This window comes from Meleagris gallopavo, chromosome 4 (genome assembly GCF_000146605.3).
Source record: "Meleagris gallopavo isolate NT-WF06-2002-E0010 breed Aviagen turkey brand Nicholas breeding stock chromosome 4, Turkey_5.1, whole genome shotgun sequence".
Lineage (NCBI taxonomy): Eukaryota > Metazoa > Chordata > Aves > Galliformes > Phasianidae > Meleagris > Meleagris gallopavo.
The window spans coordinates 40,181,010-40,206,713 of record NC_015014.2 but is presented as its reverse complement, the minus strand read 5'-3'; the positions used below and the strand labels follow the sequence as shown (position 1 = coordinate 40,206,713).

The following is a 25,704-nucleotide window of genomic DNA, read 5'->3' as shown; positions in this document are numbered from 1 at the left end:
CATCACAATAGGAAAGGAAAATGCAAGTAGAACCTTTGCCTGGGCTAGTAGTTTTTCCTAACAGTTTTGCAAGGCTAAATTTCTCATCCTCCTCTCAATTTGCCAGACTAAAACACCCTAGGCTATCTCAACCAATGCTGATTATTTTCCATTGAGTCATGCATGTACTGATTCATTCTGGAGATGCAGCTGTTCCAAACTCTAACCTTTCTCAAGAACTGCAGAAGAACTATACACACGTACAAGAGAAAGTTGACAAGCAGCACACAGCAAGGCCTGATACTGGGTACTGACTGCTTGCCACTGTTTCCATTCCCTTCTCTGCTTGTAAAGAAAACAACACCAGAATTAAAAGATATTAATCCTGCTCCTTGTGATACAATCTCTAGTGTAAAAGCTCAACAAAGATGTAATATAACAAGAAGACTGAGACTTTCATTAACTTTAAAAAAAAAAAAAAAAAGAAAAAAGACAGAAGACACATAGTTTATGTTTTCCTCTCTTCTACATAGAAAGAATTTTCTGCAAGAACCTTAGGCAATAAAAGGTCATCCCTAATCCTAGAACGGTTAACTATCACTGTTATAGTCTTCATATTGTGCTAGCTCTGAATGTTTCTTTAATTAACATGCTCAATCTTTTTCCTGGAAAGAAAAAAAAGGTTCAGAACTCCTGAATATAATGCTACTCCTGTTAAAATAATATGTTTTGGTTGATTTTAAAGTTATCTGGATTAAATCCTTAAGAACCTAACGACTTAGTATTCTAGAGCCATTGAGTAAGGAGCAATATGAACAGACAAGGAAGGGGAAGCAGGTAAATAGCATTTCAGACTGGACTGGGATAACTGAGTAGACTCAAGCTATGCATTATGCAAGCAGTAGAGTAACCTACCAGCTCAGACCATGCATTATACTAAAACCACACCTTAGGGAAGAACGCCATTGGTAGTGCAGGAACAGGGCAGTGAGGGGTAGGTGCAGGAAAGATTACTGCTCAACAGCTAATACATAAATATGGTGCCAAAATAACTCCACGAATCTGAAAACTACTTACTTTTTAAACCAATTACACTTTTAAAGTGGGAAATGAAGTGCAGTCAATTTCATATAAAGTGAGTAATTTCATAATAATGTATGTTGATTTGCAGTAGGGTCCTTATATATGCTTATATTCAGTTTGCGAAATATTAATTTTTTATGTCCTTACCTTGACTTGGGGGTATGATTTTTTGTTCTTTTCACTGGAAGCACCAGGAAGTCCACCATGTGAAGGCCCTTCGCATACATATCGGAATCGAAAACCCCTCTGTGAAAATAAAAAGAAACTTGAAAGCTCTTTGAAAACAAAACCGAAAAAAGCACATGCGCGTGCGCGCGCGCGCACACACACACAACTTGCCCAAACAGCCCACAAATGGTAAAGTTACAACTGTTCATCCCTGAAGAGCTGACAAAGTACCACTGAGCTAGCCCCAGGTAAACATTTCTATTCCCACTCTTACACATTAGAAACAGCCAGAAATTCTCCTTTCAGTAACTGAAGACATTCTGAAGCAGAGATCTATTTATACTCTCAAAACAAGATGATAAATAAATGACAGAGAATACAAAAATAGATGTTATTTCTGTTACAATAGATGTTAGGTAAAGATTGCAACCAATCAGGGAAAAAAAGCATCACAGAGAAAAAAATATGGATGAAACTGAAATCTTTTCTCCTTGTGGGAAGAGCGTGTGGAAGTTGTAGCTTTGAGCAGAGCAAAGCCCAGGAGCCTCGCACAAGTTTCAGGGCACTCTGAATGACCCATTAGCAATCACTCCAGAGCATGGCAGTCCATGTATTCCATTTTTGTTTACAGGAAAATTATATTCCCTTTGCTTTACTCAGTCCTCTATATGATACAGAAGATGTGAATTTTAAGCAAATGTACTTGGTAACTCTTAACTCCACTTAACTACACTATTTTACAATGCCCTCTCCCACCCCTAAATACTTTCAGACCTACTCGCCAGTCCTGCAAATTCTGACACAGCCCGTTATACACAGTCCTCCTGATGTATTCAAGGCCATCCATTAAGTGTTGCATTCTTCATGGAAGATCTTTAGCTTCTGTCTAACAGAAGGCATCTCTGAATTTGATGCCTCTGTTAGCTGACAGTGAACTGGCTCAAAAAATTACTCTGTAATTATTAGCATCTTTCTCACTGAAACCTTTTCAGTTTATGAACATGCCTTTCAAGCAAACTGAAAGATCTGTCTTTTGTTCAGATTCTAACCAGACAATGTTATCAATTCTAAATAACATATTTGCTTTCACACAGAGTGCTGAGCAACAAAGTGAAGTGCTCAACTATGAGCCTGAGCTCAAGGCATCCAGCAGACAAAGCAATTTCCAGAGTCATTATGTGTGGAATGACTGAGGCTCTCTTCACTTGCCATGCCTTATAGCCTAAAGGTCTAGTAGACATTTGAGTAGCCTTCCCCAGTCTATCATCCTTCCAGAGCTAGCTGTGTTCTCACACATACAGTCCTATATTTCTCTGCTGCCTCTTTATTCCCAAAATGATCACAAGCACAGTGCTCTGCCTGTGGATCACTCTTATGACACTGTATAAACCTTTGCTCATCTTGCTACATGGGTACTGCACTACAAAGCTGCTTACAGGAATGTCATGGATGGAAAGAGTGTCTTCCTTTTAAACGCTGCACACTACAGGCTCTGCCATGCAGAGACATGACCTGATATAGAATGAACTAAAACAAAGAGAAGAGGAATAGCCAGCAGGAACAGGGAGGCGATTGTCCCCCTCTACTCTGCTCTTGTGAGGCCCCATCTGGAGTATTGTGTCCAGGTCTGGAGCCCCCAGTACAAGAAAGACAGAGAGCTGTTGGAGAGGGTCCAGAGGAGAGCCACAAAGATCATCAGGGGACTGGAGCACCTCCCCTGTGAGGACAGGCTGAGGGACTGGGTTTGTTCAGCCTGGAGAAAAGAAGGCTGCAGGGTGACCTCATTGCAGCATTTCAATACCCAAAAGGAGCCTACAAACAGGAGGGGAATCAACTCTTTGAAAGGGTTGATAACTGCAGGACAAGGGGAAATGGTTTTAAATTGAGGGAGGGAGGATTTAGGTTGGGTGCCAGGGGAAAATTCTTTACAGAGAGAGTGGTGAGGTGCTGGAACAGGCTGCCCAGAGAGGTTGTGGATGTCCCATCCCTGGAGGTGTTCAAGGCCAGATTGGATGGGGCCCTGGGCAGCCTGGTCTAGTATTAAATGTGGAGGTTGGTGGCCCTGCCTGTGGCAGGGGGTTGGAGATTCATGATCCTCGAGGTCCCTTCCAACCCTGGCCATTCTGTGATTCTGTGAAGGAGGAAGCAGCATATTCTTCCAAGAGTTCACAGTACACTGCTGTTTTTCACCTGAGACACCTAGCTGCCCCATATTCCCATAAGGGAGGCTTAAGTAAAAAAAGGCCTCAGTGTGTGCCTGAAACAAACGTCTTGCTGTCTCCTAGAAAAAAGCCTGGATTGTGACATGCTTTTGCAGAAGACCAAGAGCAGAATGGCTTCTAGAACACTCGTCTACCTAACAGCTGCTCAATCTAGGATTTTATGCAACTTTGTACTTCAGTTGCAGGAAAACTAACCAGTGCATGATGAATTTGGATGAATTTGACACCACCAGGGCAGCTTCAGTGAGTATCTGGGTCACAAAAAAGTTACTTTCAAGAATTAATCCTCATTTTTTCCTTGAGTTATTCAGAACAGCTAACTGTGACAACAGTAATCTCAAAAGACAACATAATTTCTTCATGATGGCAAAACAGAAGTCAAAATTTCACTTAACTTCTGGGAACAGAATTTTTGCTTTTTTTTTTTCTTTTCCTTTCACATCTTCCAAGAAGCATGAAACGAATTCTAAAAATCTTCTATGTCTATTAATTTATATTTCCAAATACTGGGGCACTGAAGAGTCACTTCTAAGATGAAAAGCCGATATCTAGCAAGATATTCTTTTAAACTCAGTTGTTTTTTTTTTCTTAGACACTTCCAGAGAGACACAGAGATGAAGACAGAACAAAACAGGAAACGATTTAACTACAAAAGCAAGAGGAAAAAATGCTTATAGTTAAGTGCAATATTTCTTATTAAGTTTAACCTCTTGAACACTTTTTTTTCTCATCTTAAGTCACAGTTTTATTTGTAGCTGAACACAGTGACATAAGTACTGCAAAGATTTTCCAAATGTAGTGCTCTTACCTGTTTTGGCTGTTCAATGATTTGAAGATACGGTCCATCTGCTAACATAAAAAAGAAAAGTCTTAATGCAAATTATGTTTCTATTGCTATGAAACGAGTTACAGAGATAAAACTGATGTCTTTCAATGTCTTGACATTTCTGAAAGCAACTAAGCATCTTCAGAACATAAATGAAATTATAATGAATAATATAACCAGTTGAAAGTCAACCACTGCTAATCTTTACCAAGACCGGTGGAGTAAGAAGGGAATTAATAATTTACAAAAGCTTAATTTCAGCTCAGAGTACATAAAGGGGCAACTCAGATCAGCCAGTTAAGACACTCAGCAGTAAGAAAAGGATTCTCGCCTTGCCACTGATGAGCAGGCTGGCCTTCCTGAGTGAAGGTTAAATTTTGTATTTAAACCCCTTAGGCTCTAAAGATTGTATTCACCAAGCCTTGGCCTCAGGGCTTCCATGTGTCTCAGTGCTCTTGAAAGTTTTCAGACAGCCAATGGGAAGCTCTGAGGTGTGGGAATATAGGAGGAATTTAAGCTGTCTCAACATGTCTTAACAGTCAGATCTGCTTTAGAAAATGGGATTGAGGAGCCTAAACAATTTTCATTCTTTTAATAATTTCAGATATACTTTAAAATAAATTGTTCTGCAGTGTCTCTAAAACATGGAACACACTCTATTGAACTACAAATGCAGACTATAATGAAATTTGTCCATGTTGTCAATGCACAGAGTTACATTCTAATAAATTCTGTTTGTTTTTCAGACAAGACCTATTAGCTTTACCAAGTTTAAGCCTTGCGTAATTCCCTAAATGCTAGCTAACTTAAAACCATAAACCTCATTCAAAATTCACCAGCATAAACATCCACCAGAGCTGAGAATTAATTGCCTCAAAAGTAAAATTTCTTTTCTGCTTCTTTACCAACAAATAAGAGGATTTCAACACTAAGAATTCAGCTGTTATCAAAGCAGACTCCAAACAACAGCTTCGCATGCTGTGAACACCTGCATAATTTATTGCCAGCCATACTCCTGTTGGATTTATGCATCATTCATTACTTATACCCTATTAAAGTTATTAATATTGAGGAATCTAGCAAGTTTGCTGGTACACGTGAAACCTTCAGAACAGACAGTATGCAGTTATATGGCAGACTTGCAAGCATACACAGAGCACATCACGCCTTGTCAACATCCAAAAGAAGGTATGATCAGCCTCTGAACATCTGCAAGTATTTGCATCAAGTACCATGCAATCCAGCCACCTCAATCAGGTAGTACTTGGCTCAAGCACAGAACTACATACTTGTATCAGCTTCCATCTAACAATAGCCTCATGTTCACTGACAACAAAAAATGGCAGAGAATATGCCTCTTTATAGTTTGCAGCACAACTTCATGTGTCCTTCTCTGTTCCTCACTACAATTTATCCTTAATAAAACAGACCTTCATGTCTTTGGACATATCCTTAACAGAACAGCTTTCTCTCAAAATAAAAAATTTTGGTAAGTAAGCTAATAGATATAATTTTTATTTTGCTGCCAAAGCCAGCAAATGAATTTATTTCATATCAGAGTTACATTGTAAATGCCAGTTGCAACAATTTCACATATAAAGATCATTTATTTCCCCAAGTCCAACACTCCTCCTGTGAAAAAGTAAACAGCACTACAACCAAAACCCTTGAAGTCATGTAAGCAACTGCCTCAAGAAAAAAAATACATCATTTTACACTGGAAAGCATGAAAAAATATTTTAGACTTTAGAAATTTTAAAATATGTAGATTAATATTTAGTTTTTGTGTGATTTTATGCTTCTTTTTTGTGTGTATAACATGTAGTCAAGATGAATAAAGTTAGGTTTAAGGTTAGGTTTAAGTATGATATTGCACTTACATTTAACTGGTACTTCTATCTGTGAACAGACCTGCAACCCTCCCCATTCTTTAGGCATCTAAAATGTTGTACTTCATGTTATACTTTAGCAATCCAGAGGCTTTCCATCCTCTGAACACTGGCAGAAATAATTCACATTAAAAACAATGGTGTAACTCAATTCTCAACCAAGCCTCTATCCAGGTTATGACCTGCCAAGCAGTTCTTTGACTGTTTTCCCCTTAGGAATTCACTTTCAAGGCATATACCTGGGACTAGAATCAGCACAAAATCCCACTGCTCTCTCTCAACCATTAAGCCAGAAAAACAAAGTACTCTTTTATGCAAAAACTGAGTGGTTACAGAAGTCCACTATGAAGCAGCAGATCCAGGTTCAAGAGGTCAGCATGAGGGAATTCATACACCTATGAGAGGGATTTACGTTATACTGACCTAGTGGAAAGCTTAAGGGGAATTCTTTGTACTACTGACATACTTTCACCTTGCATGCAGGAAAATGAAAAATTTAGGACACTAGCATTCGTGCCCCCTTGAGGGGAAAGAACAAAACAAAACAAAAACTTACAAAAATCTCACAAACATAAGAAAAATCAAAGTATCTTAAATACCAATACTAGGAAAGTACACAAAACGTTGCAGAGTAAATGACTAAAAGCAAATTGTATCTGCTGACATTAATAAGTGACAGCAGACAGATTAATCAAACATCCCAATTTATGTAAAACAATGTTTTGCAAGACCTTATTTTAGTTTTTGGGTTGTAAGAATAAACATTTTCTCTTTTCCTATCACTAAGTTAATATGCTGGTATAGCATATGAAGCACATCTGAGCAAGTGAACAGAGAAGGCATACTAAGGCATTTAATTATACCAAAAATTCTATTTAAAAATAAAGAGGCAATATTCAAAGTAACTTTCAAGCATAAGTAATATATTGACTACGAAAAGAATTCTACTTTGCAAGACATGTCATACAGCCAACTCTCCCTAAACTCCGAATCCTTTCCAGAAGTACATTAGACAGACAGCCTAACATTTTTTATGTGGTCTCTTCTTCATTTCTTCCTCTCTTCTTCTCAAATCTCTCCTGAGGAAGAAAAAAATATGAAAGAAAGTAAAGTGTTTTGCACAGGGAAGTTTCTAATGGTTCATTTCTATTAAGCAGGCATGTCTAGTCTAAACAAATGAAAGCTGAAGGTGTACACCTTGCAAATGGAGTGAATAATGATAAGATTTGAGACAAACATTTGCACCTTTGTTCGAGGCTGGGAGCAGCCCAATTAAAGTTGTGTACTTCAAGTTCTTTTATAACAACCAACCCCCTTTTAGGTGTCACACAGCCAGAAAAAGGAATGCTATTAAATACATAGATTTACCTCTACTTTTGCTCTAGAGAGGCTGAAGCAGGATGCAGTAATGGAGTTCATCTCCACATAGGAATAACTCCCACAGCTGCCAGGTATTGCCAAGGACTCCTCATGACTTGCCTGGCACTCTGCACAACCAAGAGGGCCATGGACTGCAACTCAATCACACATTCCCCTAACCAGTTCAGTGCACTGCCACATTCTGATACTTCAGTGCTTCCTTTTCTGTCTTCTCCCTTCACTCGCCACAGGGCAACTCACATCCCACTACCTCCCTTCCAGCCTGAGTCACAGTTGCACTTCCCCACATCTCCTTTAACTGCTGTATTTCTTCATTCTTCTTCCTGCCTGAGTCAGAGGCCCTCCTGCATCTTGATACTCCCACCACTTCTTCCTTCTTCCTCTTGACAGGCCTCATCCTGCACACACACTTTGCAAAGGAGCACCCATCTTAGCTACATTCTTCTCATCAAAGCCAAGCCAAAGAACAATGGGATGCAATGTTGGTATGATATCTTTGCAGGCCTGGCAGCACTGTGGCACTTGGTGTGTCCTTTGTCTAGCAGCTTCCCTAGTGCCTGAAGACATTCAAGGCAATCTGCTCCGGTCACATCTTCTCTACACCTCCTCTCTGCTCCCTCAATACAGCTGTATTGCACCTCATCCTTGTAACTGTGCTGTTCAACTCTGTGGATATAGATGAAACCATTCACAGCCTCATGGTCATGGCTATTAAACCCAACATAGTCACTCCTGAGTCGGCCCTGGAAGGGGTATATTGCTGCTACATGCTCAAATTGGAGTGAGTCCAAAGGAGGGCGACAGGGATAAGCAGATGGGCTGGAGTATCTCTCTTAAGACAGGCTCAGAGAGCTGAGGTTGTTCAGCCTAGAGAAGAGAAGGCTCAATGAAAACATTCTGGCAGCCTGGCAGTATTTAAAGGAGGACTACAGGAAAGACAAGGAGAGAAATTCCGTCAGGGAGTGTAACAGTTTTAATCTAAAAAAGAGTATATTCAGATTAGATATGAGGAAGACATTCTTCACTACAAGGGTGGTGAGGCACTGCAGTAGGCTACCCAGGGAAGCTTTGGATGCCCCCCATTGTGACTTAACCCAGCAGACAGCTAAGCACCACACAGATGATTGCTGACTGCTATGTGGAAAGGAAGAGAGCATTAAAAAAAAAAAAAAAAAAGAATACAAACTCGTGGGTTGAGGTAAGGTCAGTTTGATAAGAAAAGGGGAGGTAGGAGGGGGAGAAAGGCAATAAACAAACCAAGAATAAAAATCCCAAGTAAAGCACAATGGAATTACTCACCACTGGCTGACCCATGCCCCAGGCAGTCCCTGAGCAGTGGCTGCCCACCCAAATCTTTTCAGTTTTATTTTTCAGCATGATGCTTTACATCTAACTGGGGGCAGCTGCCCTTGTTCTGTTCCTTTCCAGCTCTCTGTGCACCCCCAGCCTCCTCAATGGCAGGGCAGTATGAGAAACTAAAAAGTCCTTACCTCTGTAAGCATTGATCAGCAACAACTAAAACATCAGTGCACTATCAGCAAAATTTCAACCTAAATCCAAAACACAGTGCTATACCAGCTTCTAAAAAAAATAAAAAATTATCTCAGTCAAAACCAGGATGCCCCATCCCTGAAAGTGTTCAAGGCCATGCAGGAGCTTTGTGCAAACTGGTCTAGGGGGAGGTATCCCTGCCCATAGCAGGAGGGTTAGAACTAGATGGTCTTTAAAGACCCTTCCACTTCAAACTGTTCTGTGATTTACAAGTTATCCCCTGTCAGGGATCTACCCTCATAGGAACACTGTATACAGTTTAAAGTGTGACATTTAAAGCAAAACATTTAAAGCAAGCAGCACATGAGCTCTGCTTAACCTCCTTCCTCCTCCTTTTCACTCTTCAGTAAACAAGCCCAGCAGATCTAGAAAAAAATACCAAGAGCCATAGGCAGGTCTGCCCATGCTTGTGAGGATCGGGGCCACTGATCTGGGACAGGGAAATGAATACCCATCTCATTTTTTGTGATGGTCATCTGCCCTGAATCTCTTCCTAGGACTATCTTTCTCTGAAAAAATATGATTTTTTTTTTTAAAACTTAGCATCTTCTTTGTCCCTCAATGCCTTTCCCTCTCAACAGCAAGCATCATAGAAGGCAAGGCGGAGTAGATTCAAGAAACGGTGGCAGTTAAAGAAAACCAGAAAAGTGTAATTTCAGCAGCCTACAGATGACATCCTTCAGTTGCTGATGGGCCTGCTTCACCCTCACAGGTTTAGTCTGACTGAAGTAAGAAAAAAAAAAACAACAATACTTGAATGCCAACAGTTGGTTAGACGAGAACCTCTAAAACCAAAATAATATCTCTAAAATTCAAAATATCTCTAACTCATACACAGAGTGCTACATTTTATGGTCATAGATAATATTGTACAATTAGAAAACAATAAGAAACACCCAAATTTGTAAAAAACTTTGCTCAGAGCTCTGCCCATTTCCTCTCCAATTTAAGGCATCACTTCTTTGTCCCCCAGTATGCAGTGGACATCACACTGCTGCATATCTGCTTGTACACCTCCTTAATACATGAAGGATTAGTACCTGGCCCTCAAAAGCAGGATGCTTCCCAAAGAGCAAAGAACCTGCTGACTTCATGCCATGCTGCCCTTGCTGCTGAAGGTATTTTAAAACATACAGCTCAGTCCTGCAGTTTGAACTGTTACAGAAGGTGCTGTAAATATAACTTTTTTACAGAAGGCACACACAGACTACTTCTCCTTCTAGATTTAAATGTAAATGTAGAACTTGACCCAAGTAACCATCTACTACAGCTTTAGAGCCAAAATAACCAAGCACTAACCACAATTTTTACTTAAAACTGCTTGAGACAGAAAAAAAAAAAAAAAAGTGGGTAGAAAGATTTGAACACTGACAACTGCATGGAGAAAATCCTTGCCTCACATCTCAAATATTTTTCTACTATTACTGTAAATAGACGACAGAACATCTGTCATCAGAAAGTCCCCAGATTCCCCGGCTACTTGTTGATTCACCTACACTGGCGTGATACGGCAATCCATAAATACATCACACCTGCCTGCCAACGTAACAAGTCTGACATTGTTCATTTACAAATGCACAATCAGATGGCATTTAAGTAATAATCTAGTCTGAAACTCCTGTTTGTGATAACCTTAAAAGGGGATTATAAAAAGGAGGGGGAATGAACTTTATACTCAGGTAGATAGTGACAGGACAAGGGGGAATGGTTTTAATCTCAAGGAGGGAAAGTTTAGATGAGATGTCAGGGGGAAGTTCTTCACAGAGAGTAGTGAGGTGCTGGAGGCTGCCCAGAGAGGTTGTGGATGCTCCATCCGTGAAGCTTTTCAAAACCAAATTGGATGGGGCCCTGGGCAGCCTGCTCTAGTAGCAGAACTGGAAGTTGGTGGCCCTGCCTTGGCAGGGGGGGATAGAACTTGATTGTCCTTGGGGTCCCTTCCAACACAAGACATTCTATGATTATTTCATACTTCTTGACTAAATTTTGTACGCAGAGAATGTGCCAGCTATATTGCAGCAGTAGACAAGATCAGTGCAATAAAGAAAATTAATAAACGGCATCTAAGTAATTTTGCAAATTAAGGATATAGCTGGAACCAGTCCTGAAAGAGTTTTCTGAGATTACAGATTCCAGAGAATTCTTGACTCCCCCACATGGTTTTTAAACAGCTGTTTTCCAGCTTAGACAGGAAATAGATATCTGAAAATCAGTTTTATATGTCTGAATATTTAGTATGGAATGAGCCTGGCATGAAGACTATAAAGTAAGTTCAAAAGGTAGATGTAAGAAAGATATCATTGTGGGGAAATCAAAATACCAATAGGGTCAACTGTCTCATAAAATCTCTAGGAGAGCAGTGAACGCCCATTAACCTTACACAAATGAATCTTACCGTACAATTTCATCTGCCTTGTTGAAAATGCACTGCAAATAAATGATAGCAATATTCATTTCTTGGACGTTTTTCCATATTTGTCAAGAGCTTTGCTCATCAGTGCATTTTACCTTGAAACAAATTATCTGTACCGTGTGTTTTTCTTGATCCTTTCTCACATCTACTCAGTCAAGAAAACTGAGGTATGGTTTAAATCATAAAAAGCACTGACAGAGTGTCTATTTTTAAATCTGCATTTATTATTACATTAAGGTAGAATTTTAACTACAAAATAAAAGGCCAATTGCTTATTTCATTCTACCCTTTACACCTTCACAGCTATCAAGTTTCTCAAATATATATAAAACACGACATATGAGTTTGCTTTTTCAACAAAATAAAGCAATCTGCAATGCAGAAGACACTACCTATGTCTTCATACAACAGACTTGAACAAATCAACAAGACAAAGTGCTATGTTAAAAGATATTAGCAACTATATTAAAGATAGCAAATCAAGAGAAACCTCATATGGTTAAACAGATTTTTATTCTCCTCCTCCTTTTAAATCAGCTATTTTAACAAATTAAGCAGGAGAAATGCAGTTTTCTGAATTAAAAATTAAAATTAGTAAGTACAAAGAAATTGAATACCAAAACTAGACCAAGACTGATCAAGCAGCTAACATCGGCTAAAGAGTAACACATTTTATCTTCCTGTTCTGGAACTATGCTGCAAGAAACACGTATTAGACTTCTGCAGAACACTAATTGCTCTTTTTCAGTATTCGGTTGCAAAATCTGACACTGAGATTTCAAACTAGTGTAAAAATTCCGGAAGTCGTCAGGTACATTTAATACCAAACTGCTACATTACAGGAAACAGAGAAGTCACCAAGAAGGAAAAACACATCTGAATGATACAGGAAGTTGCATATACTCTACTCATTTTATTAGTGAAAAACAAGCACCTTAAGAATTATTACAACAAATGAAATACTATTTAAGATGAAGGAGAAAAAAAACGTACATGTTGCACCCTGCAAACTGGCAATACAAACATCAGAGGTCACTGATTATGCAAATTTAGAATAATAATTATAAAAACAGGTCACTCAAAACTCTTTGGTTAAAGTAATTAACTGACAAACTTTCAGTTTCTGTACAAGTCAAATGAAAATTAGTTTTGTCTCTCTTGAAACTTTCATAAAGGTAAGTGATGCTTGAAGGTGCAATATGAAGTCAAACCAACGTACATCTTACAATGTAAACAAACTAGCCTCTGAAAAGAACTTCACATACATAAAAAAACAACAACAAAGAAAAGAAGGAGAAACAGCACGAAAATAACACAATCAAACAGCAACAGTTCCTACCTGTTCGTAGCGGTAAGTCTGAAGTGATGTAGCCTGTATTATTAAATATTGTATTCATTCCCATGAGCTGGTCCATCGCAAACATCTATATTGAAAGAGAGAACATTCTTCATCACTACACATACAAACCGCTTCCTAAAGCAACTTTCGGGAACAAATTTCAAAGTTTTCTACAATCATTCCAATTCCAATAGGTTAACACTTTATATCTTGGTTAATTTTTGCTGTCAACAGCAACGCCAGCAAATCCGATAGTAGTGAAAGTTTCACCAGTGTGACATGACTGCACTGAGCTCAGCACAGTTTCTAAGCTTGCATTTTGCTTACAGACTAGCAGTCGTCAGTTGTTTGTTCAAAAGAGATGAGATGCCAAATTCTGAAAATCTGACCCTACATGACTTGCTCGAAGACTTGTCGAGAGCCACTTAAGTTTTAATTTCGAAGTCTGCAATTAAACCCCACCAGACTACATTCCTTATTCAAATAAATCTACAAATTCTAAAGCAAGAAAACAGAATGCCTAGGTTAAATTACAGTTTTTGTTTTGGATATCGACATGTCTTAACCCACTGTAATTGTTGTCAAGTAAAATCTTCTAAAGCGGAACAAGCATAAAAGAGAAAATCCTCTCCTCTTGGAAATGAAGGTGAGTAGAAATGGTCTGTTCTTCACTCCAACCTTTCACTCAAGCATTATTCTCACAATTAAAATGAATCATGAAATGATCTAATGAGATGTGGAATTGCTATGGAAAAGCCAAGATCTGTGTGAGTTAAAGAACATTCTAGTCATCAGTATCAATGCAAATTTCACCAGAAATGACACAAATTAACTTATCAGTGCGTGAGGGGTCTTATTTTCAGATCAAGGCTAATACCTATCACAGGAGGAAGTTCAGAGCAAATGTCACAGGCAGACAGGCCACAAAAATGAGATGTTTCTTTAAATAGGCCTGTTCCTCCTTTAGACTTCAGCCATTCCACCAATGGAAAGGTACTTTACTGGTCATGGAAAGGCTGGCTTAAAAAATAAAAATAGCTGGAATGCTTTTATATTTCCATGCTCTTAAGCCTAAGAAATGACAGGACGGTATAAGAGGAAGACACAAAGACCCAGAATAGAAAAGAGAGATTTTGGATATACACAAACCCACTTACTTGGGGATCTGACACTCCCATAATATATGGATCCTCTCCTGCCATTTTAAGTCCTGAAACACAGAAAGAATAAGAACTCTCATTTTTCTTTTCAATATAGATGAATACTCACAGTCAGATGAGCTAAAAAGCCTATCTCTGACCCGTCTTAATTTACTTACAGTATTAGTGATTTATAAAACGCTCCTAAAATTCCCCAGTATTTGCATAGAACAGGCTAAGGACAGGACCAGCTACAGCTAGGATCTTCCATTGCTTGCTCCCAAGCAACTCAGGACTGCAGTCAAAGTCCTGAAGTTGAAATTTATTTTGCAAATTCATTAAAATCAGGAATTAATTTGTATCTCTTTTTAGCCTGACTATTCTGCTTGAATAAGCAAAATCATTCTCATAGCAAAGGAAGCACTGCACTTTTATACAATAAGAAGTCTTAAAATCATTAATGAATGAATCCTAACTTCTTGTGAAGTACTACTAAATGAAAGATTAGGATCTCCAAGAGAGAACATTCTATGTTTTTTCTTTAATTACAAAAATGAGTCAAATATTGACTCCTTTGAAGCACCTCTCTTTCCTGAGGTCCACAAATGTTTGGCATCCAAACATGCATAGCGCTGACAGTGACAATTATGGCTATACAAAAAACATAGCCCTCTGTAGAGGTCTTGATGTCAATGCTGGTCACTGGAAAATTTTAGCCTGTCTTATCTTTTCAGGACATGTAATGGTAAGCCAGTAGTGAAACCTGGAAATTTTCTTCAGAACTTTTAAGTCTGCTTTAAAATATACCTGTTATTTCTTCTCACGTAAACATTATTGAAAGAAGTACAATTCCACTCTAAAAAAAAAAAAATGGGGGACACCTGAAAATAACAATAGTGACAATTTCAAGAGACTCATGTCTGCATACACACCGACATTCTGAATATGGGTAATAACTAACAACAGTTACAAACATGTTGCTGGCACTCATATGCCAGCAGAGTGAACATGAATCATGTTTCAAAGTGAACCAGTAAATAGGTAAAGAAAAACTGAGTCACTACATGCACTCTGCCAAAATTAGGCAAATATCCAATAGATAACCGGCATATTTGGATGTTTCACTTTGATGGAGACTCAGACTACTAATGAGCTGCAGTGACAACACACAGCCATCCGTAATACACCAGTAGAAAATTGATGAAAATTTTAAATGGTGAGAGAGGAGACATTCAATACAGTCACGTCTTCCAGCAAAAGAGGTCCAAATGGATAAAATGATTTTTAACCTAGAAAATAAAAGCACTTGCTTATTTATAATCCAATTTTAGAAAGAAATATTTACCAAGTAAAACCTATTTGCTGTATTTGAGCAAATACCAAAGAATTGGTCGTAAGATTTCAGCCAAAAAATGAGTAGTAGCTAAAACAGCCACAGATACTCATACTGTACCTCATTACCCATCGCTTGAGCAACCTAGACACCAGCCAGTCACGTTTCATAACAAGCACTTTCTGTAAGGACTATTTTCACTAATAATTTGTTAATACAAGACATTTGTAACTGAAATCACTGAAAAGACTGTAATCCCTTTTTTGGCCAACACTCCCCATCTGAAGGTACGGATGTTATGGTAAACAATTTGAGAACCTCAATAGCCAACATGTTCTAGGAAGTGTCAGACTACACCCACAGCTGCACTGACCAGGTAACCGTAACTACAATTGCCAGGATTTCTTCTGAACAAGCAGAATAAAAACTTTTCCCTAAGTCTTGTTTTGTCATCTCTCGTGTTTAATTTCTTACTATTTCCTGAGTCATATAAGCAAAGTTATGTTTAGAAATACCTAAAATTCCCTGATAAGAGTAACAAAGACTCTGAGGAACTAAAATCAATAGCAACTCTCCAGTTTGCTAATTGCATACTTCTTCACAAACTTTTCAAACATCTCACAACTTTATCTGCAAGCCCAACAGGATAAACTTAACACAATTTTCCCCCACCTTTGCCCTACTCTGTTTTCTCTGACTGAGAAAACTCTCACTCCAGCAAAACTCTGTGGGAAAACCCGTGATTTGTAGTTGAAAAATACTGTAGAGGCAGTACTTCTGAAAACTTTTAATTTAACAACCTGTGAGATCAAAGTTATCTCAAAAATAAACGTCTGCTAGCATCAGTCCTTCAAATTCACCCTATCAGAACTGCTATTTCTGGCTCAGCTTTTTTTTGGCAGATCCGAGGAACAACAACATCCCCAGAGCAAAGATGAATGCCCCATTCAGAAGCAAGGTTGCTAACTGCATACTGCACTGCAGGTCTGTATTAAAGCATTTTTAACCAGACACTAAGAACAATCACTCAAGCACCAAAAGCACAGGTACCTCTTACTTAAGCTGCAGTGTTTGGGGGAAAGGTTAAAGACATTCTCTCTGGTGTGAATGCTAAGCTGGTTTATTATAAATACAGGATGACTTAGATGTGCAAGTATTCTGCTTTGTGTATATAAATTGACACTTGAGTGCCTCTTCAGGGCATAGACAAAAATTAACCCAGCAATTTAAAATAAGCCCTCTAAATGCCCGAGAACACTTTCTGTTTTACTACGTGCTTTGTCTCTTTCAAAGACAAATGACAAAACTGTTCCCATACCTCCAGAACAGCATTTTTGCTTGGCATTTTTTTTAGCTATCAAATCTCTAAGCTTCCTCTTCTTCTAAGAAGACTGTGGCAAATCCGGGAAATGTCAATAACGTGACAGGAAAAACCCACAAACATATGCACAAAATCAGACTATCATTAAAGACAGAGCCTAACAGTTAATTGTTTATCTTTTAATTGCCTTCCCCTCATATTGCTTGAATTTCTATGCACCTTCCCAGCATGCATAAAAGATGAGCACCTACCATAAGTAGCTTTGTTCACTCCCACCTTGCGAAGAGAGGTACCTGAGCCATACTGTGGCTCAGAGATGGTTCTTATTCAAGCTGTATCTGATGCTATATGCATCTTAGAAATGCCAGGTCAGAAACACAACTCTCATTTGAAGACGACTGGCATTAAAGCTATTTCGTGGAAGTTCATTTCACCATATATGTCTGGTTCCCATATAAATTTCCAGATGTCTGCAGACCACAACGAACCAGGACATTATCTACCCTGGAGATTTTCTGCAATCTTTCAGATGAGGGCACCCAGGAACTAAATGTTTCAACTCACAGTAGTTTTCAGTGTGAATATTCAGTGAAGGGTGAAGGAACATCGTTTTGCTCATAGCACAATGGGAAATCCTAAAATCCAGCTCCATCTGTTCGAAACCACACCGCTGCACCTACTGAGGGAATTTAACTGTGTGCACACATGTACTCTTCCTCTCTCCTCCACGATGAGTCAGTTACCCTCATGAAAAAAGTTTTTAAAAATGATTAAAAAAAGCAAAACGGGCAGACATATGGATTCATACACATATATGGAACCTGACTGGATTGCACCAATCGACAGATCATAATGGCAGATAGTTTGCCTCTCTCCTCCTCATTAATACCTGAATAATATCTGGTACAAGCAGCCACTGATAGAAGAACACAGAATTCATGTACTGTATTCTGAATGTTTATATAAAGACTCCATATGGATCAGGCATAAATTTTAAATTGAAAAAATCGTAGTTCATTTAGGAACACTATTATTCAGGAACACAACTGCACAGACAAGCATAACCTAATGCAACTACTAGAAATCAAACTTGAATATCTGATCCGGAGACTAATACCCAGTTATTTAAGAATATTTCTCATTCAGGAGATGCATACCATTAAAAAAAAAAAAAAAAAATCAAGACTTCGGACTCCATCCTAGCTTTGTTCTCCTAACACTGGCTTGGGTAAAAACCTGAATAGTGCATACACAATCAGATTAAAACGGCTTCTTATTCCTGCAAACAGGAAACAAAATCGTTTGAATACTCCCTAAATAAGAGGTCTGCTCCAAAAGTAATGCTTCCTATATCACTATGCTGCCCTGTGATGTCAGAGGCAGGTGTTGGTGGTATGGCAGTAGAGGTTGAACCCTCCCACCAATATTCAATTTCCATTATTGTGAAATGGATGGCAGCAGAGGGGCAGTTTGACAAGATGGCGGTGAGTATGAAGCAAAGGAAAGGAAATGAATTCCACTAAGCAGAAAAAAACTGCACCCGGTGACACTAAACAATGCTTGTTGAACGTATATGGAGACCAAACAGTGGATGTGAGTACAGTGGGGTGGTAGGTGGAGTGTTTCAGCAGTGGTGACAGGGGCCCACCTGGGCTGGCACAGATTTTATGAGCACAGCATGCAGGCTTTTGTTCATTGCTGCAAAAATGAATAGCTAATGGTAATAACTATGATGAAAAATAGTGGTTTGTAGCTGAGAATTTGCTGTATCAACTAATGTTATTGTGTTCTTTGTATCTGCTGTAGTTTCCATGGAAATAAACAGGAGGCATTACTTTCAGAGCAACCCATGCAGTTGCAACATCCCCCTCAGCCCCAAAATAAATGTGAGTTTTAATCCCCTAATTCTGAATAGTCAAGTTTTGAAGTGCACTGGTAAGCTTACAGATGAAGATAACTCTTCACATAGAACCAGCTAAAAAACATTGTATGTGCTTCCTTTCCCAGACCTTCAAAGAGACAAGGTAAGCACGTCTCTACTTTTCATCTGCAGATATGTTGGGGATTTGTTGTTCTCTTTTTTTTATCAGTTTGCAGTGACAAAGGATAGAGAGGTTCACCAACTTCTCTATCCCACGAAGACTTTCCTCATCATAAATGAGTGATGTACAATGGAGACTCAATAGCCACTCATCTCTTAAATTTCTTAAATCTCTTAAACTACTGTGACATAACATCCATTGTATCCTCAGAAAATGAACACAAAGGATTTGCATTAGGGTGTCTGCCTGCTGCTGTGTTTTAAAATATAAAGCATCAACTCATCCTCCTAGAACACGTCCATTATTTTTAACTAGTTCACTGTAAAGACTGAGCTCAGGATAGATTAATATTTTATGGAAAAAGGTTTGTTTATAGCATAATCAGCATAACGGGATAGAAATTAAGACATTCTGTAAAAGGCAGACTGGAGGTATGTATGTTAGTGGGTGATGATCTTTATTACTCAAAGATCATTACAGTCTTGAACTGGAATTAGCCTGACAGTTTAAAGAAGGTTTTCATTTTGAAGAACACCCCTTCTCACCTTTTAGGGTTGGGATTCAAAAAGCAAAGGTAGCCTCAAGACGTGAGAAACACAACTATTGCTTCAAGTGACATGACTGACATACTGGAAGCACACTTCTTCCTGCATTTTTTTCTAGCAGGGTCTTTTCCACTTTAATTTGGCTTTCATTGTGATTTAACTGTTAAAAATAAGTTTCTTCAATCAGACACAATGAAAATTTGCTGTGGTTATGCTCCTAAGCCTACTTATTTTGCTTATTAAAAACAGGATTAAGGATGAAAGAGAGACAAAGACTCTTTTTTGTTTTGTATATATATCTCATCCTGTGTGCCCCCCATTTGGGCTATGCAACACAGCAGACTCTCTGATTACAGAGAACTCTTCACAAGAAGCATCAAGTTCTCCCAAATTCTCCAGCAGCCTTGATACACTGAGTTAGAAACAGTAACTGCTATGCTGTTCAGTCTCTGCAGTGCTTCATCTGGTATTGTTTACTTCTCTATTTACCTCTTTTAGGAGTAACTATCCATCGTTGCTCACTTTTCTTACAATCTGTACACAGAAAATTGTTTTAGACCAGCATTTCCAGAAATGCAGGGAACACACTGTGCAATATAGATGCTGCAAACTGCCAGGTAGGCCTGGAACCATAACAAGAGCTGCAATGAGATGATTTTGGCTAGATGAAGAGCAACAGGCTGCTTGGACAGAACAAAGATACTGTTCCAAGACATTCAGACTGAAGCCTTCAGCAGCATCCTAGAGCTGGGCTGCTGCACACCTCCTCTAACACTCAGCCTTTTCACCTTGCCCTGGACACCTTCCCATCTTCATCCAGCACTTCAATTCCCCTGAAACCCAGCTTTTTTTCCCATAATACAATTTGCACAGCTCAAGGGCAAAAGCCTTTGAGGCAAAATATATTCTTAGAAAAGCACTGGGGGGGAAAGGGGAGGAAGTTAGAGAATTGCTGTTATCTACCTCTGCATAGAACAGCAGGTTTAGATCTTCTAAAGCTTCTAGATGCAAGTTGTGTCATGAACCTACAACAGTTAAATACACATTAAATGGACAAGCTTCATTTCTCTGAAGTCCTTCTAACCATTTAAAATTTTTAGAGCCTAATAAAAGGTGTTTTTCTTAAGAAAAATGAACCCATTTTTTGTTAAAAGCAATATAACAGGGACTACTGTACAGGCAGGGTTCCAACCATTTGCTGGCATTTGGAACACATTGTCCAAACCTGCTTAAAGCAGGTCAATATAACAAGGCTCCAACAGCTGCTTACTACCAGCATCCTGCACTTCCAACACCGTGTGTATATGGAGCTGCTGCAGAAATTGTTTTGGGGAAGAATAGGAGGGAAAGGAATGGAAAAGAAGGGAGACACCTCCCTCCCAAATACTAGGAAAGCAAAATCTCAACACAGAAAAGGTTTTACCAATGATTATTTACATTGTTCTCAATTACTCACTTTGTCTGCACTCACTTTAATAAATCACAGTTTCTGAAGTCCCTGGACAAAGATTTAGAGTGGACAAAATATCTGTCATTTAGATTAATATTGTCCTGAGACCCAATTAGGAAAAACAGAATAAATTTGAGACATACATAAAGGTCTTCCCTATAGACATACATACAGGTTTTCCCAAACGATGAAAAAAGTGCTGCAGAAAGCAATCCTTGGGGTTATTCAAAATAAAAGGCGATTAATAGGTGCAGTATTCTGAAACATACTGAAGTAAACAGAAACAAAAAAATATGAGAACGTCATGCACACTTTTACTCACATTATGATACAGACATCAAGCACAAACAGAACAGTATGTTTAAAAGCACGAAAGCAATTGCTAGCTTGTGTAAGTTGACAAGAAGCCCCCATCAATTATGGTTGTTGGTTTTTTTAAGGATTTTTTTTTAATGGATTTTAATTCAATTCATTCATGAAATTTGCTTCTAAATGTTCTAAAACAGAAGAATTATTAGTCACCAATAACTTCAGTGCTGTGAAATGGAGTTGTTTTGAGTAAACTACTCTCAACATAAATCTCAACGCTCAACTTCTGCAGTACAAGCACAGGTAAACTGTGCTTGCTATTTCCTTAAGCTAACACACAGAGTTATTATCTACTAAAAAAAATTTCAGTATAAGTACTCAGCAGTAAGAAAAGAGTTGTGCAGAGGCTTTTCTTTTTTTAAATGCTACTTTCCTCTGCAGATTCTCATCCATAGAATTCTGAAGCTGCAGTAACACTACATAACCCAAGATGACACAACCTGTCTGTTTGTTTTTCTAGTACACCAGCACAAATTGCCTCTTCTTGTTATTAACAGGGTTTGCTCATTATTTCCTGTTGGATGGGGCGGGGAGTTGTTGGTGTTTTTTTTTAATTAAAAAAATGCTGACATAAAATTTTAAAATATTTTCTAAGATGCATCATTGGACAACAGTATTAAAACTGCAAACCACTTGGGAAATGATAGTGATCACAAAGATTAAAGATTTCAAAAGAGGGCAATGCTTTGAATCTGAAATTTTTAGTGCAGAATTACCTACAGGAAATGGAGAGTCAGAATTATTAACTCACATAATCATCATGTTAAAAGGAAAAATTATAGCATAAAGAAACTTATTTGGCAGATAATATAACATATGTTCATGTAGTCCATCTAGTCATGTAAGTATCTTTATGACCAAGTTCTTTGCCTGTTTTGATCCTTTAGCAGTAAACCAACATAAGGATAACATTAGAAGAAAATTGAAATGTTTTTATTAAAACACATTCAAAACAATTTAAACTAAAGTAATAAATGGTATTCAAATGTATCGGAGTGTGCTTGTTGCATATACTTAATGCTAAGTATATGTAAAAATACTGAGGTTTAACACAGCAAAACAACTCCATTAAGTGCACTGTATTTTAGCCACAAGGCAGTAACTTTACTTGAAGTAACCTAAAAATTGTGTTAAAATGCTGTTACTTTTTGCTGTAGATTAAGAAGAATCACTGAACGTTCTTTAGGAATAGCCCTAGTTCGTATAAAATCGTTCAAAGTCAAATACTAACTCAAAGAGCACACACATACCCACTTCAGAAGCCTTAAGTGAAATGAATCATCAGTACTAAAGAGCAAACCTTTTCCTTTTTGAGGAGAGAGAGAACAGCGCTGCTGAGAAGCTAAACAACAAAAAAACCAGAGATCCAGTTCACATAAGGTTTGCCATATCAGCAGCTGCTTTCACAAAGGTTCTGAAGTCCTACTGAAGGACAGCCTCCATTTAAAGAACACAGCTGCAAAGGAGGGCTCAGCAGCAAGGGCAGTTAACAGTGCAAGCACAGCAGCGAGCCAATGAATCCTCGGTATCCCTTGGCTCATCAACAGCCTCTGAGAATACACCTTGGAAGAAATGGTTGGTTAAAGAAGTGACACAGCCAGCTGAACCACAGAGGTCGAACCAAGAACAGCATCAGTGTGGTTATGCCGAGAGCCCTAACGCTGAGGCGTCCCAATCTTCCTCGGCCCACGGCTTAAAGCTACAGCTGCAAAGTGGTTACTATGGCTTCTACTTTCCCCTCCATGTTTTACAGAGAAATAATAAAACTCCCTCAGCATTAATTTTCTCCAGTAGACTCTAATGTAACAAAGAACATTTAGACTGAACTAATGCAACTTAAAACAAAAACCACTCGCTTTGATGACTTCATGTGTGTTACAGTTTGTCCATAAGTATGCAAGCATACAAGTACAATTTTCAAAACAAAACAACACAAACACACACAATGCAGACCTATTTTGCTTTTGATCTGTGATACCAGTGCAGTTTGCACTACGGATTGAATTCTAGCTTAGCTAGTTCTGTGTTTTAAGTGAAGAGAAAAAGAAATGTGACGCTGCTTTTCAGAACACCAAAGCTGAAAGGGGAAAAAAAGAAACACACGCAGTAGCAACAGCAACTTCCTCCCCACACACGGTCTGCCAGCTCCATCGAAATCCTCAGCAAAGGCTCTCACCTCGAGATCAGAACCATCTGGAACATCTCTTCAAACCTTACTTCTCAATCTGCCAGCAGTGCTTCAATAAAATAAACCTTTCACTGAATTCTTCCTATGCTCAAAATTGGATGCAAACATTGAGTCTGGCTCACCTAAGGGCACAATTAATGACAACTGTAATTATGATGCTACTGATGCAAAGTTTCATGAAAGGTTCACAGTTCACTTACTGGACATCAAATTACAACCTCCATTTCTAAAAACCCTGTGTCAGCTGAAAGTGGCCAAGACCAGAGTTTCTTTTTCATTATCTAACCTGAAACTTTCTCTTTTCCTTATCTGTTATTTTATGTCTGAGAACCAACAAGAAGCGACCAATACATTAGAAAAAAATTAAACCAACTTTAGACTTCTGTTTACTTAAGGAAAGAGTAACAATTTTCTAAATTCAGACATGTTTGCTCTTATGAAAAAGTTGGCACACATTTACAGCACTCAAAGTAGGAAATTTTAGTGAGTTCTCACATGATCTATGTAAACACAGAATAATTACCCTTAAGGCTGCAGAATTTTCTGACCAACAGCTACACCGTCAGTCCTATTCTAAGTTATTGAAAATGGTAATATTGCTTTCCACCATATGTCTGCAGCTTGAAGACATTCACTATGCACACATAACTACTAAGGGAATCTTAAGCTTTCTGGGCAGCAGAGGGGATCCTTGATGGTAAGGCTTCTGGGCCTTCCAACTTGGTTCTGGTCCCTCCAGAGCCATGTGTGATGAGAAGCATGATAAAATGAATTCCAAGCTGACCTTGGCTTTGAATCTTGCACGTATTTATCAAGGAAGGCATACGAATGTTTTGGGGAAAGGGAACGATGAAGAGGAGGAAATTTATTTTCATGAAAATTAATATATATTAATTAACAAATTTGAGTCAGTTGTATCTATGTGTAAGTGCCCAATATTGGAATCACATAACACTACCTCAAAAAAAAGCACATTTGCACTTATTTAAATTGATCTAGAATGTTAAATGCAAAATAACATTGACAAACAATTGCTACTTCTCAATGAATGAAGCAGAAAATGTTAGTGTGCACCTCAATGAAGCACTGCTCTGCCTTTCAGCCTCTCACCCTATCCAAAGATAACTTTTTCCTCTCCCAGCATGTTTTATCAGCAAACTTTTCTGATTTCAAAAACATCATGAAGGCACTGACTGAACTAAATGTCTATGATTATGAAGTTCACTACATTACAATTTTTAAAAAACACACAATACACACCATGACAAGAAATGAAACAAAGCCATTCTCAATTTTAAACCCTTAACTCTGTTCAAAGTATTTTCATTACTCACAAGACAATTTCATTTTGTGGTGACTATTGTCAGTCAACATCTTTTCTTGGAAAAAAAAAAGGGGTGGGGGGGATAGAGGACAAAAAGAAGGCAGCGTTTTCCTCTTCTCAATATTTCTGATTAATTCATTTTAACAGGTCTTTCATGTTTTGCAGTGTTAAGCTTCCTTGAAATCTCTGCTGCAATCTCCTGAAAACACTACGGTCAATCCTGACAATAACACTTCAGGGGATCATGTTGGTCAAATTACTGAGCCACAAAAGTTTACAGAACAGAGAACCTCCGGATAGTTACAGGCTGCTTTTTCCCTCTTTCATTTTCTCAATTAAATTGCATATTACAAAACACTGCAGACAGGATGACGTCTCCAAATGACATCTCGGTTAATGCTTTCCTAGAACAGACAGCAGGGAAATAACAAAGCTGCTTTAACCAAAACATTATTGCAACAGCCAATGCTTTGCAGCACACAGCACACACTCGAGATGTAAATAGGAACAAAGAGCTGTATTTTCAACCTGTCCCTTCAGCTCAACAGTGGTGGCAATGCACAGCACCTTCAGCCTTGTAAGGCAAGCACCGGGTGAGAGAAAGTTCCACTCAGTACTGAGCGTCTCTGCTAGAAGAGTTAAATTAGAAGAGGACATCTGAAGAAGGGAACTAAACACGGCAAAGATTATAGGTGCTTTAAGGCGGTTGTTTCGAGCCTGTACTACTTTACAAAGCACTACCCTTTAGTAAAGGCTCAGAGCAATTTTAAGCAAGAAGGCAAAGCACAGTACCAAAGTCACCGGGATCTCTCCCTCAGAGCCTCATCGGAAAATGCTCACAGGCACTCCTAATTTACTGATTTTAATGAAATTACCGCCGCACACCACATCACGATAACGGCCACGTAACATCAGCTCGAGTCAGAAACGGCGCTCGTTCGGGTGAGAGCGAAGTCAGCCACCAGCGCTGCTCTGCCCCGAGTTACCATGGGAGCGCAGAGCATCCACGGCTCCAAGCGCCCGCGCCGAGGAGCAGCCGAACGCAACGGCTCCCTTCCCAAGCGTCCTTCCGCCGCCCTTCCGACACCGCGTGCGACGCAACGCTCCGGCCGCTCCGCCGCCTGCAGGCAGGCAGCGCGCCCAGGC

At 38.8% G+C, this 25,704-nt stretch overlaps 1 protein-coding gene across 4 annotated transcripts in view; it reads right to left on the bottom strand.

Annotated features, from left to right (window-relative positions):
- Positions 1-25,704, bottom strand: part of NFKB1 (nuclear factor kappa B subunit 1) — a 60,536-nt gene that overhangs the window by 32,627 nt on the left and 2,205 nt on the right. For 2 of the 4 annotated variants that reach the window (XM_019614811.1, XM_019614812.2), the window contains exons 2-5: positions 14,005-14,057; positions 12,848-12,932; positions 4,261-4,301; positions 1,210-1,308 (exon numbers count right to left, since the gene is read on the bottom strand). In XM_019614811.1, coding sequence (XP_019470356.1) covers positions 1,210-1,308; positions 4,261-4,301; positions 12,848-12,932; positions 14,005-14,057 — 278 coding nt within the window. Of the gene's footprint in view, positions 1-1,209; positions 1,309-4,260; positions 4,302-12,847; positions 12,933-14,004; positions 14,058-25,433; positions 25,486-25,704 lie in introns of those variants that run through there. The other 2 variants (XM_010710046.2, XM_031553121.1) reach the window with 2 other exon arrangements.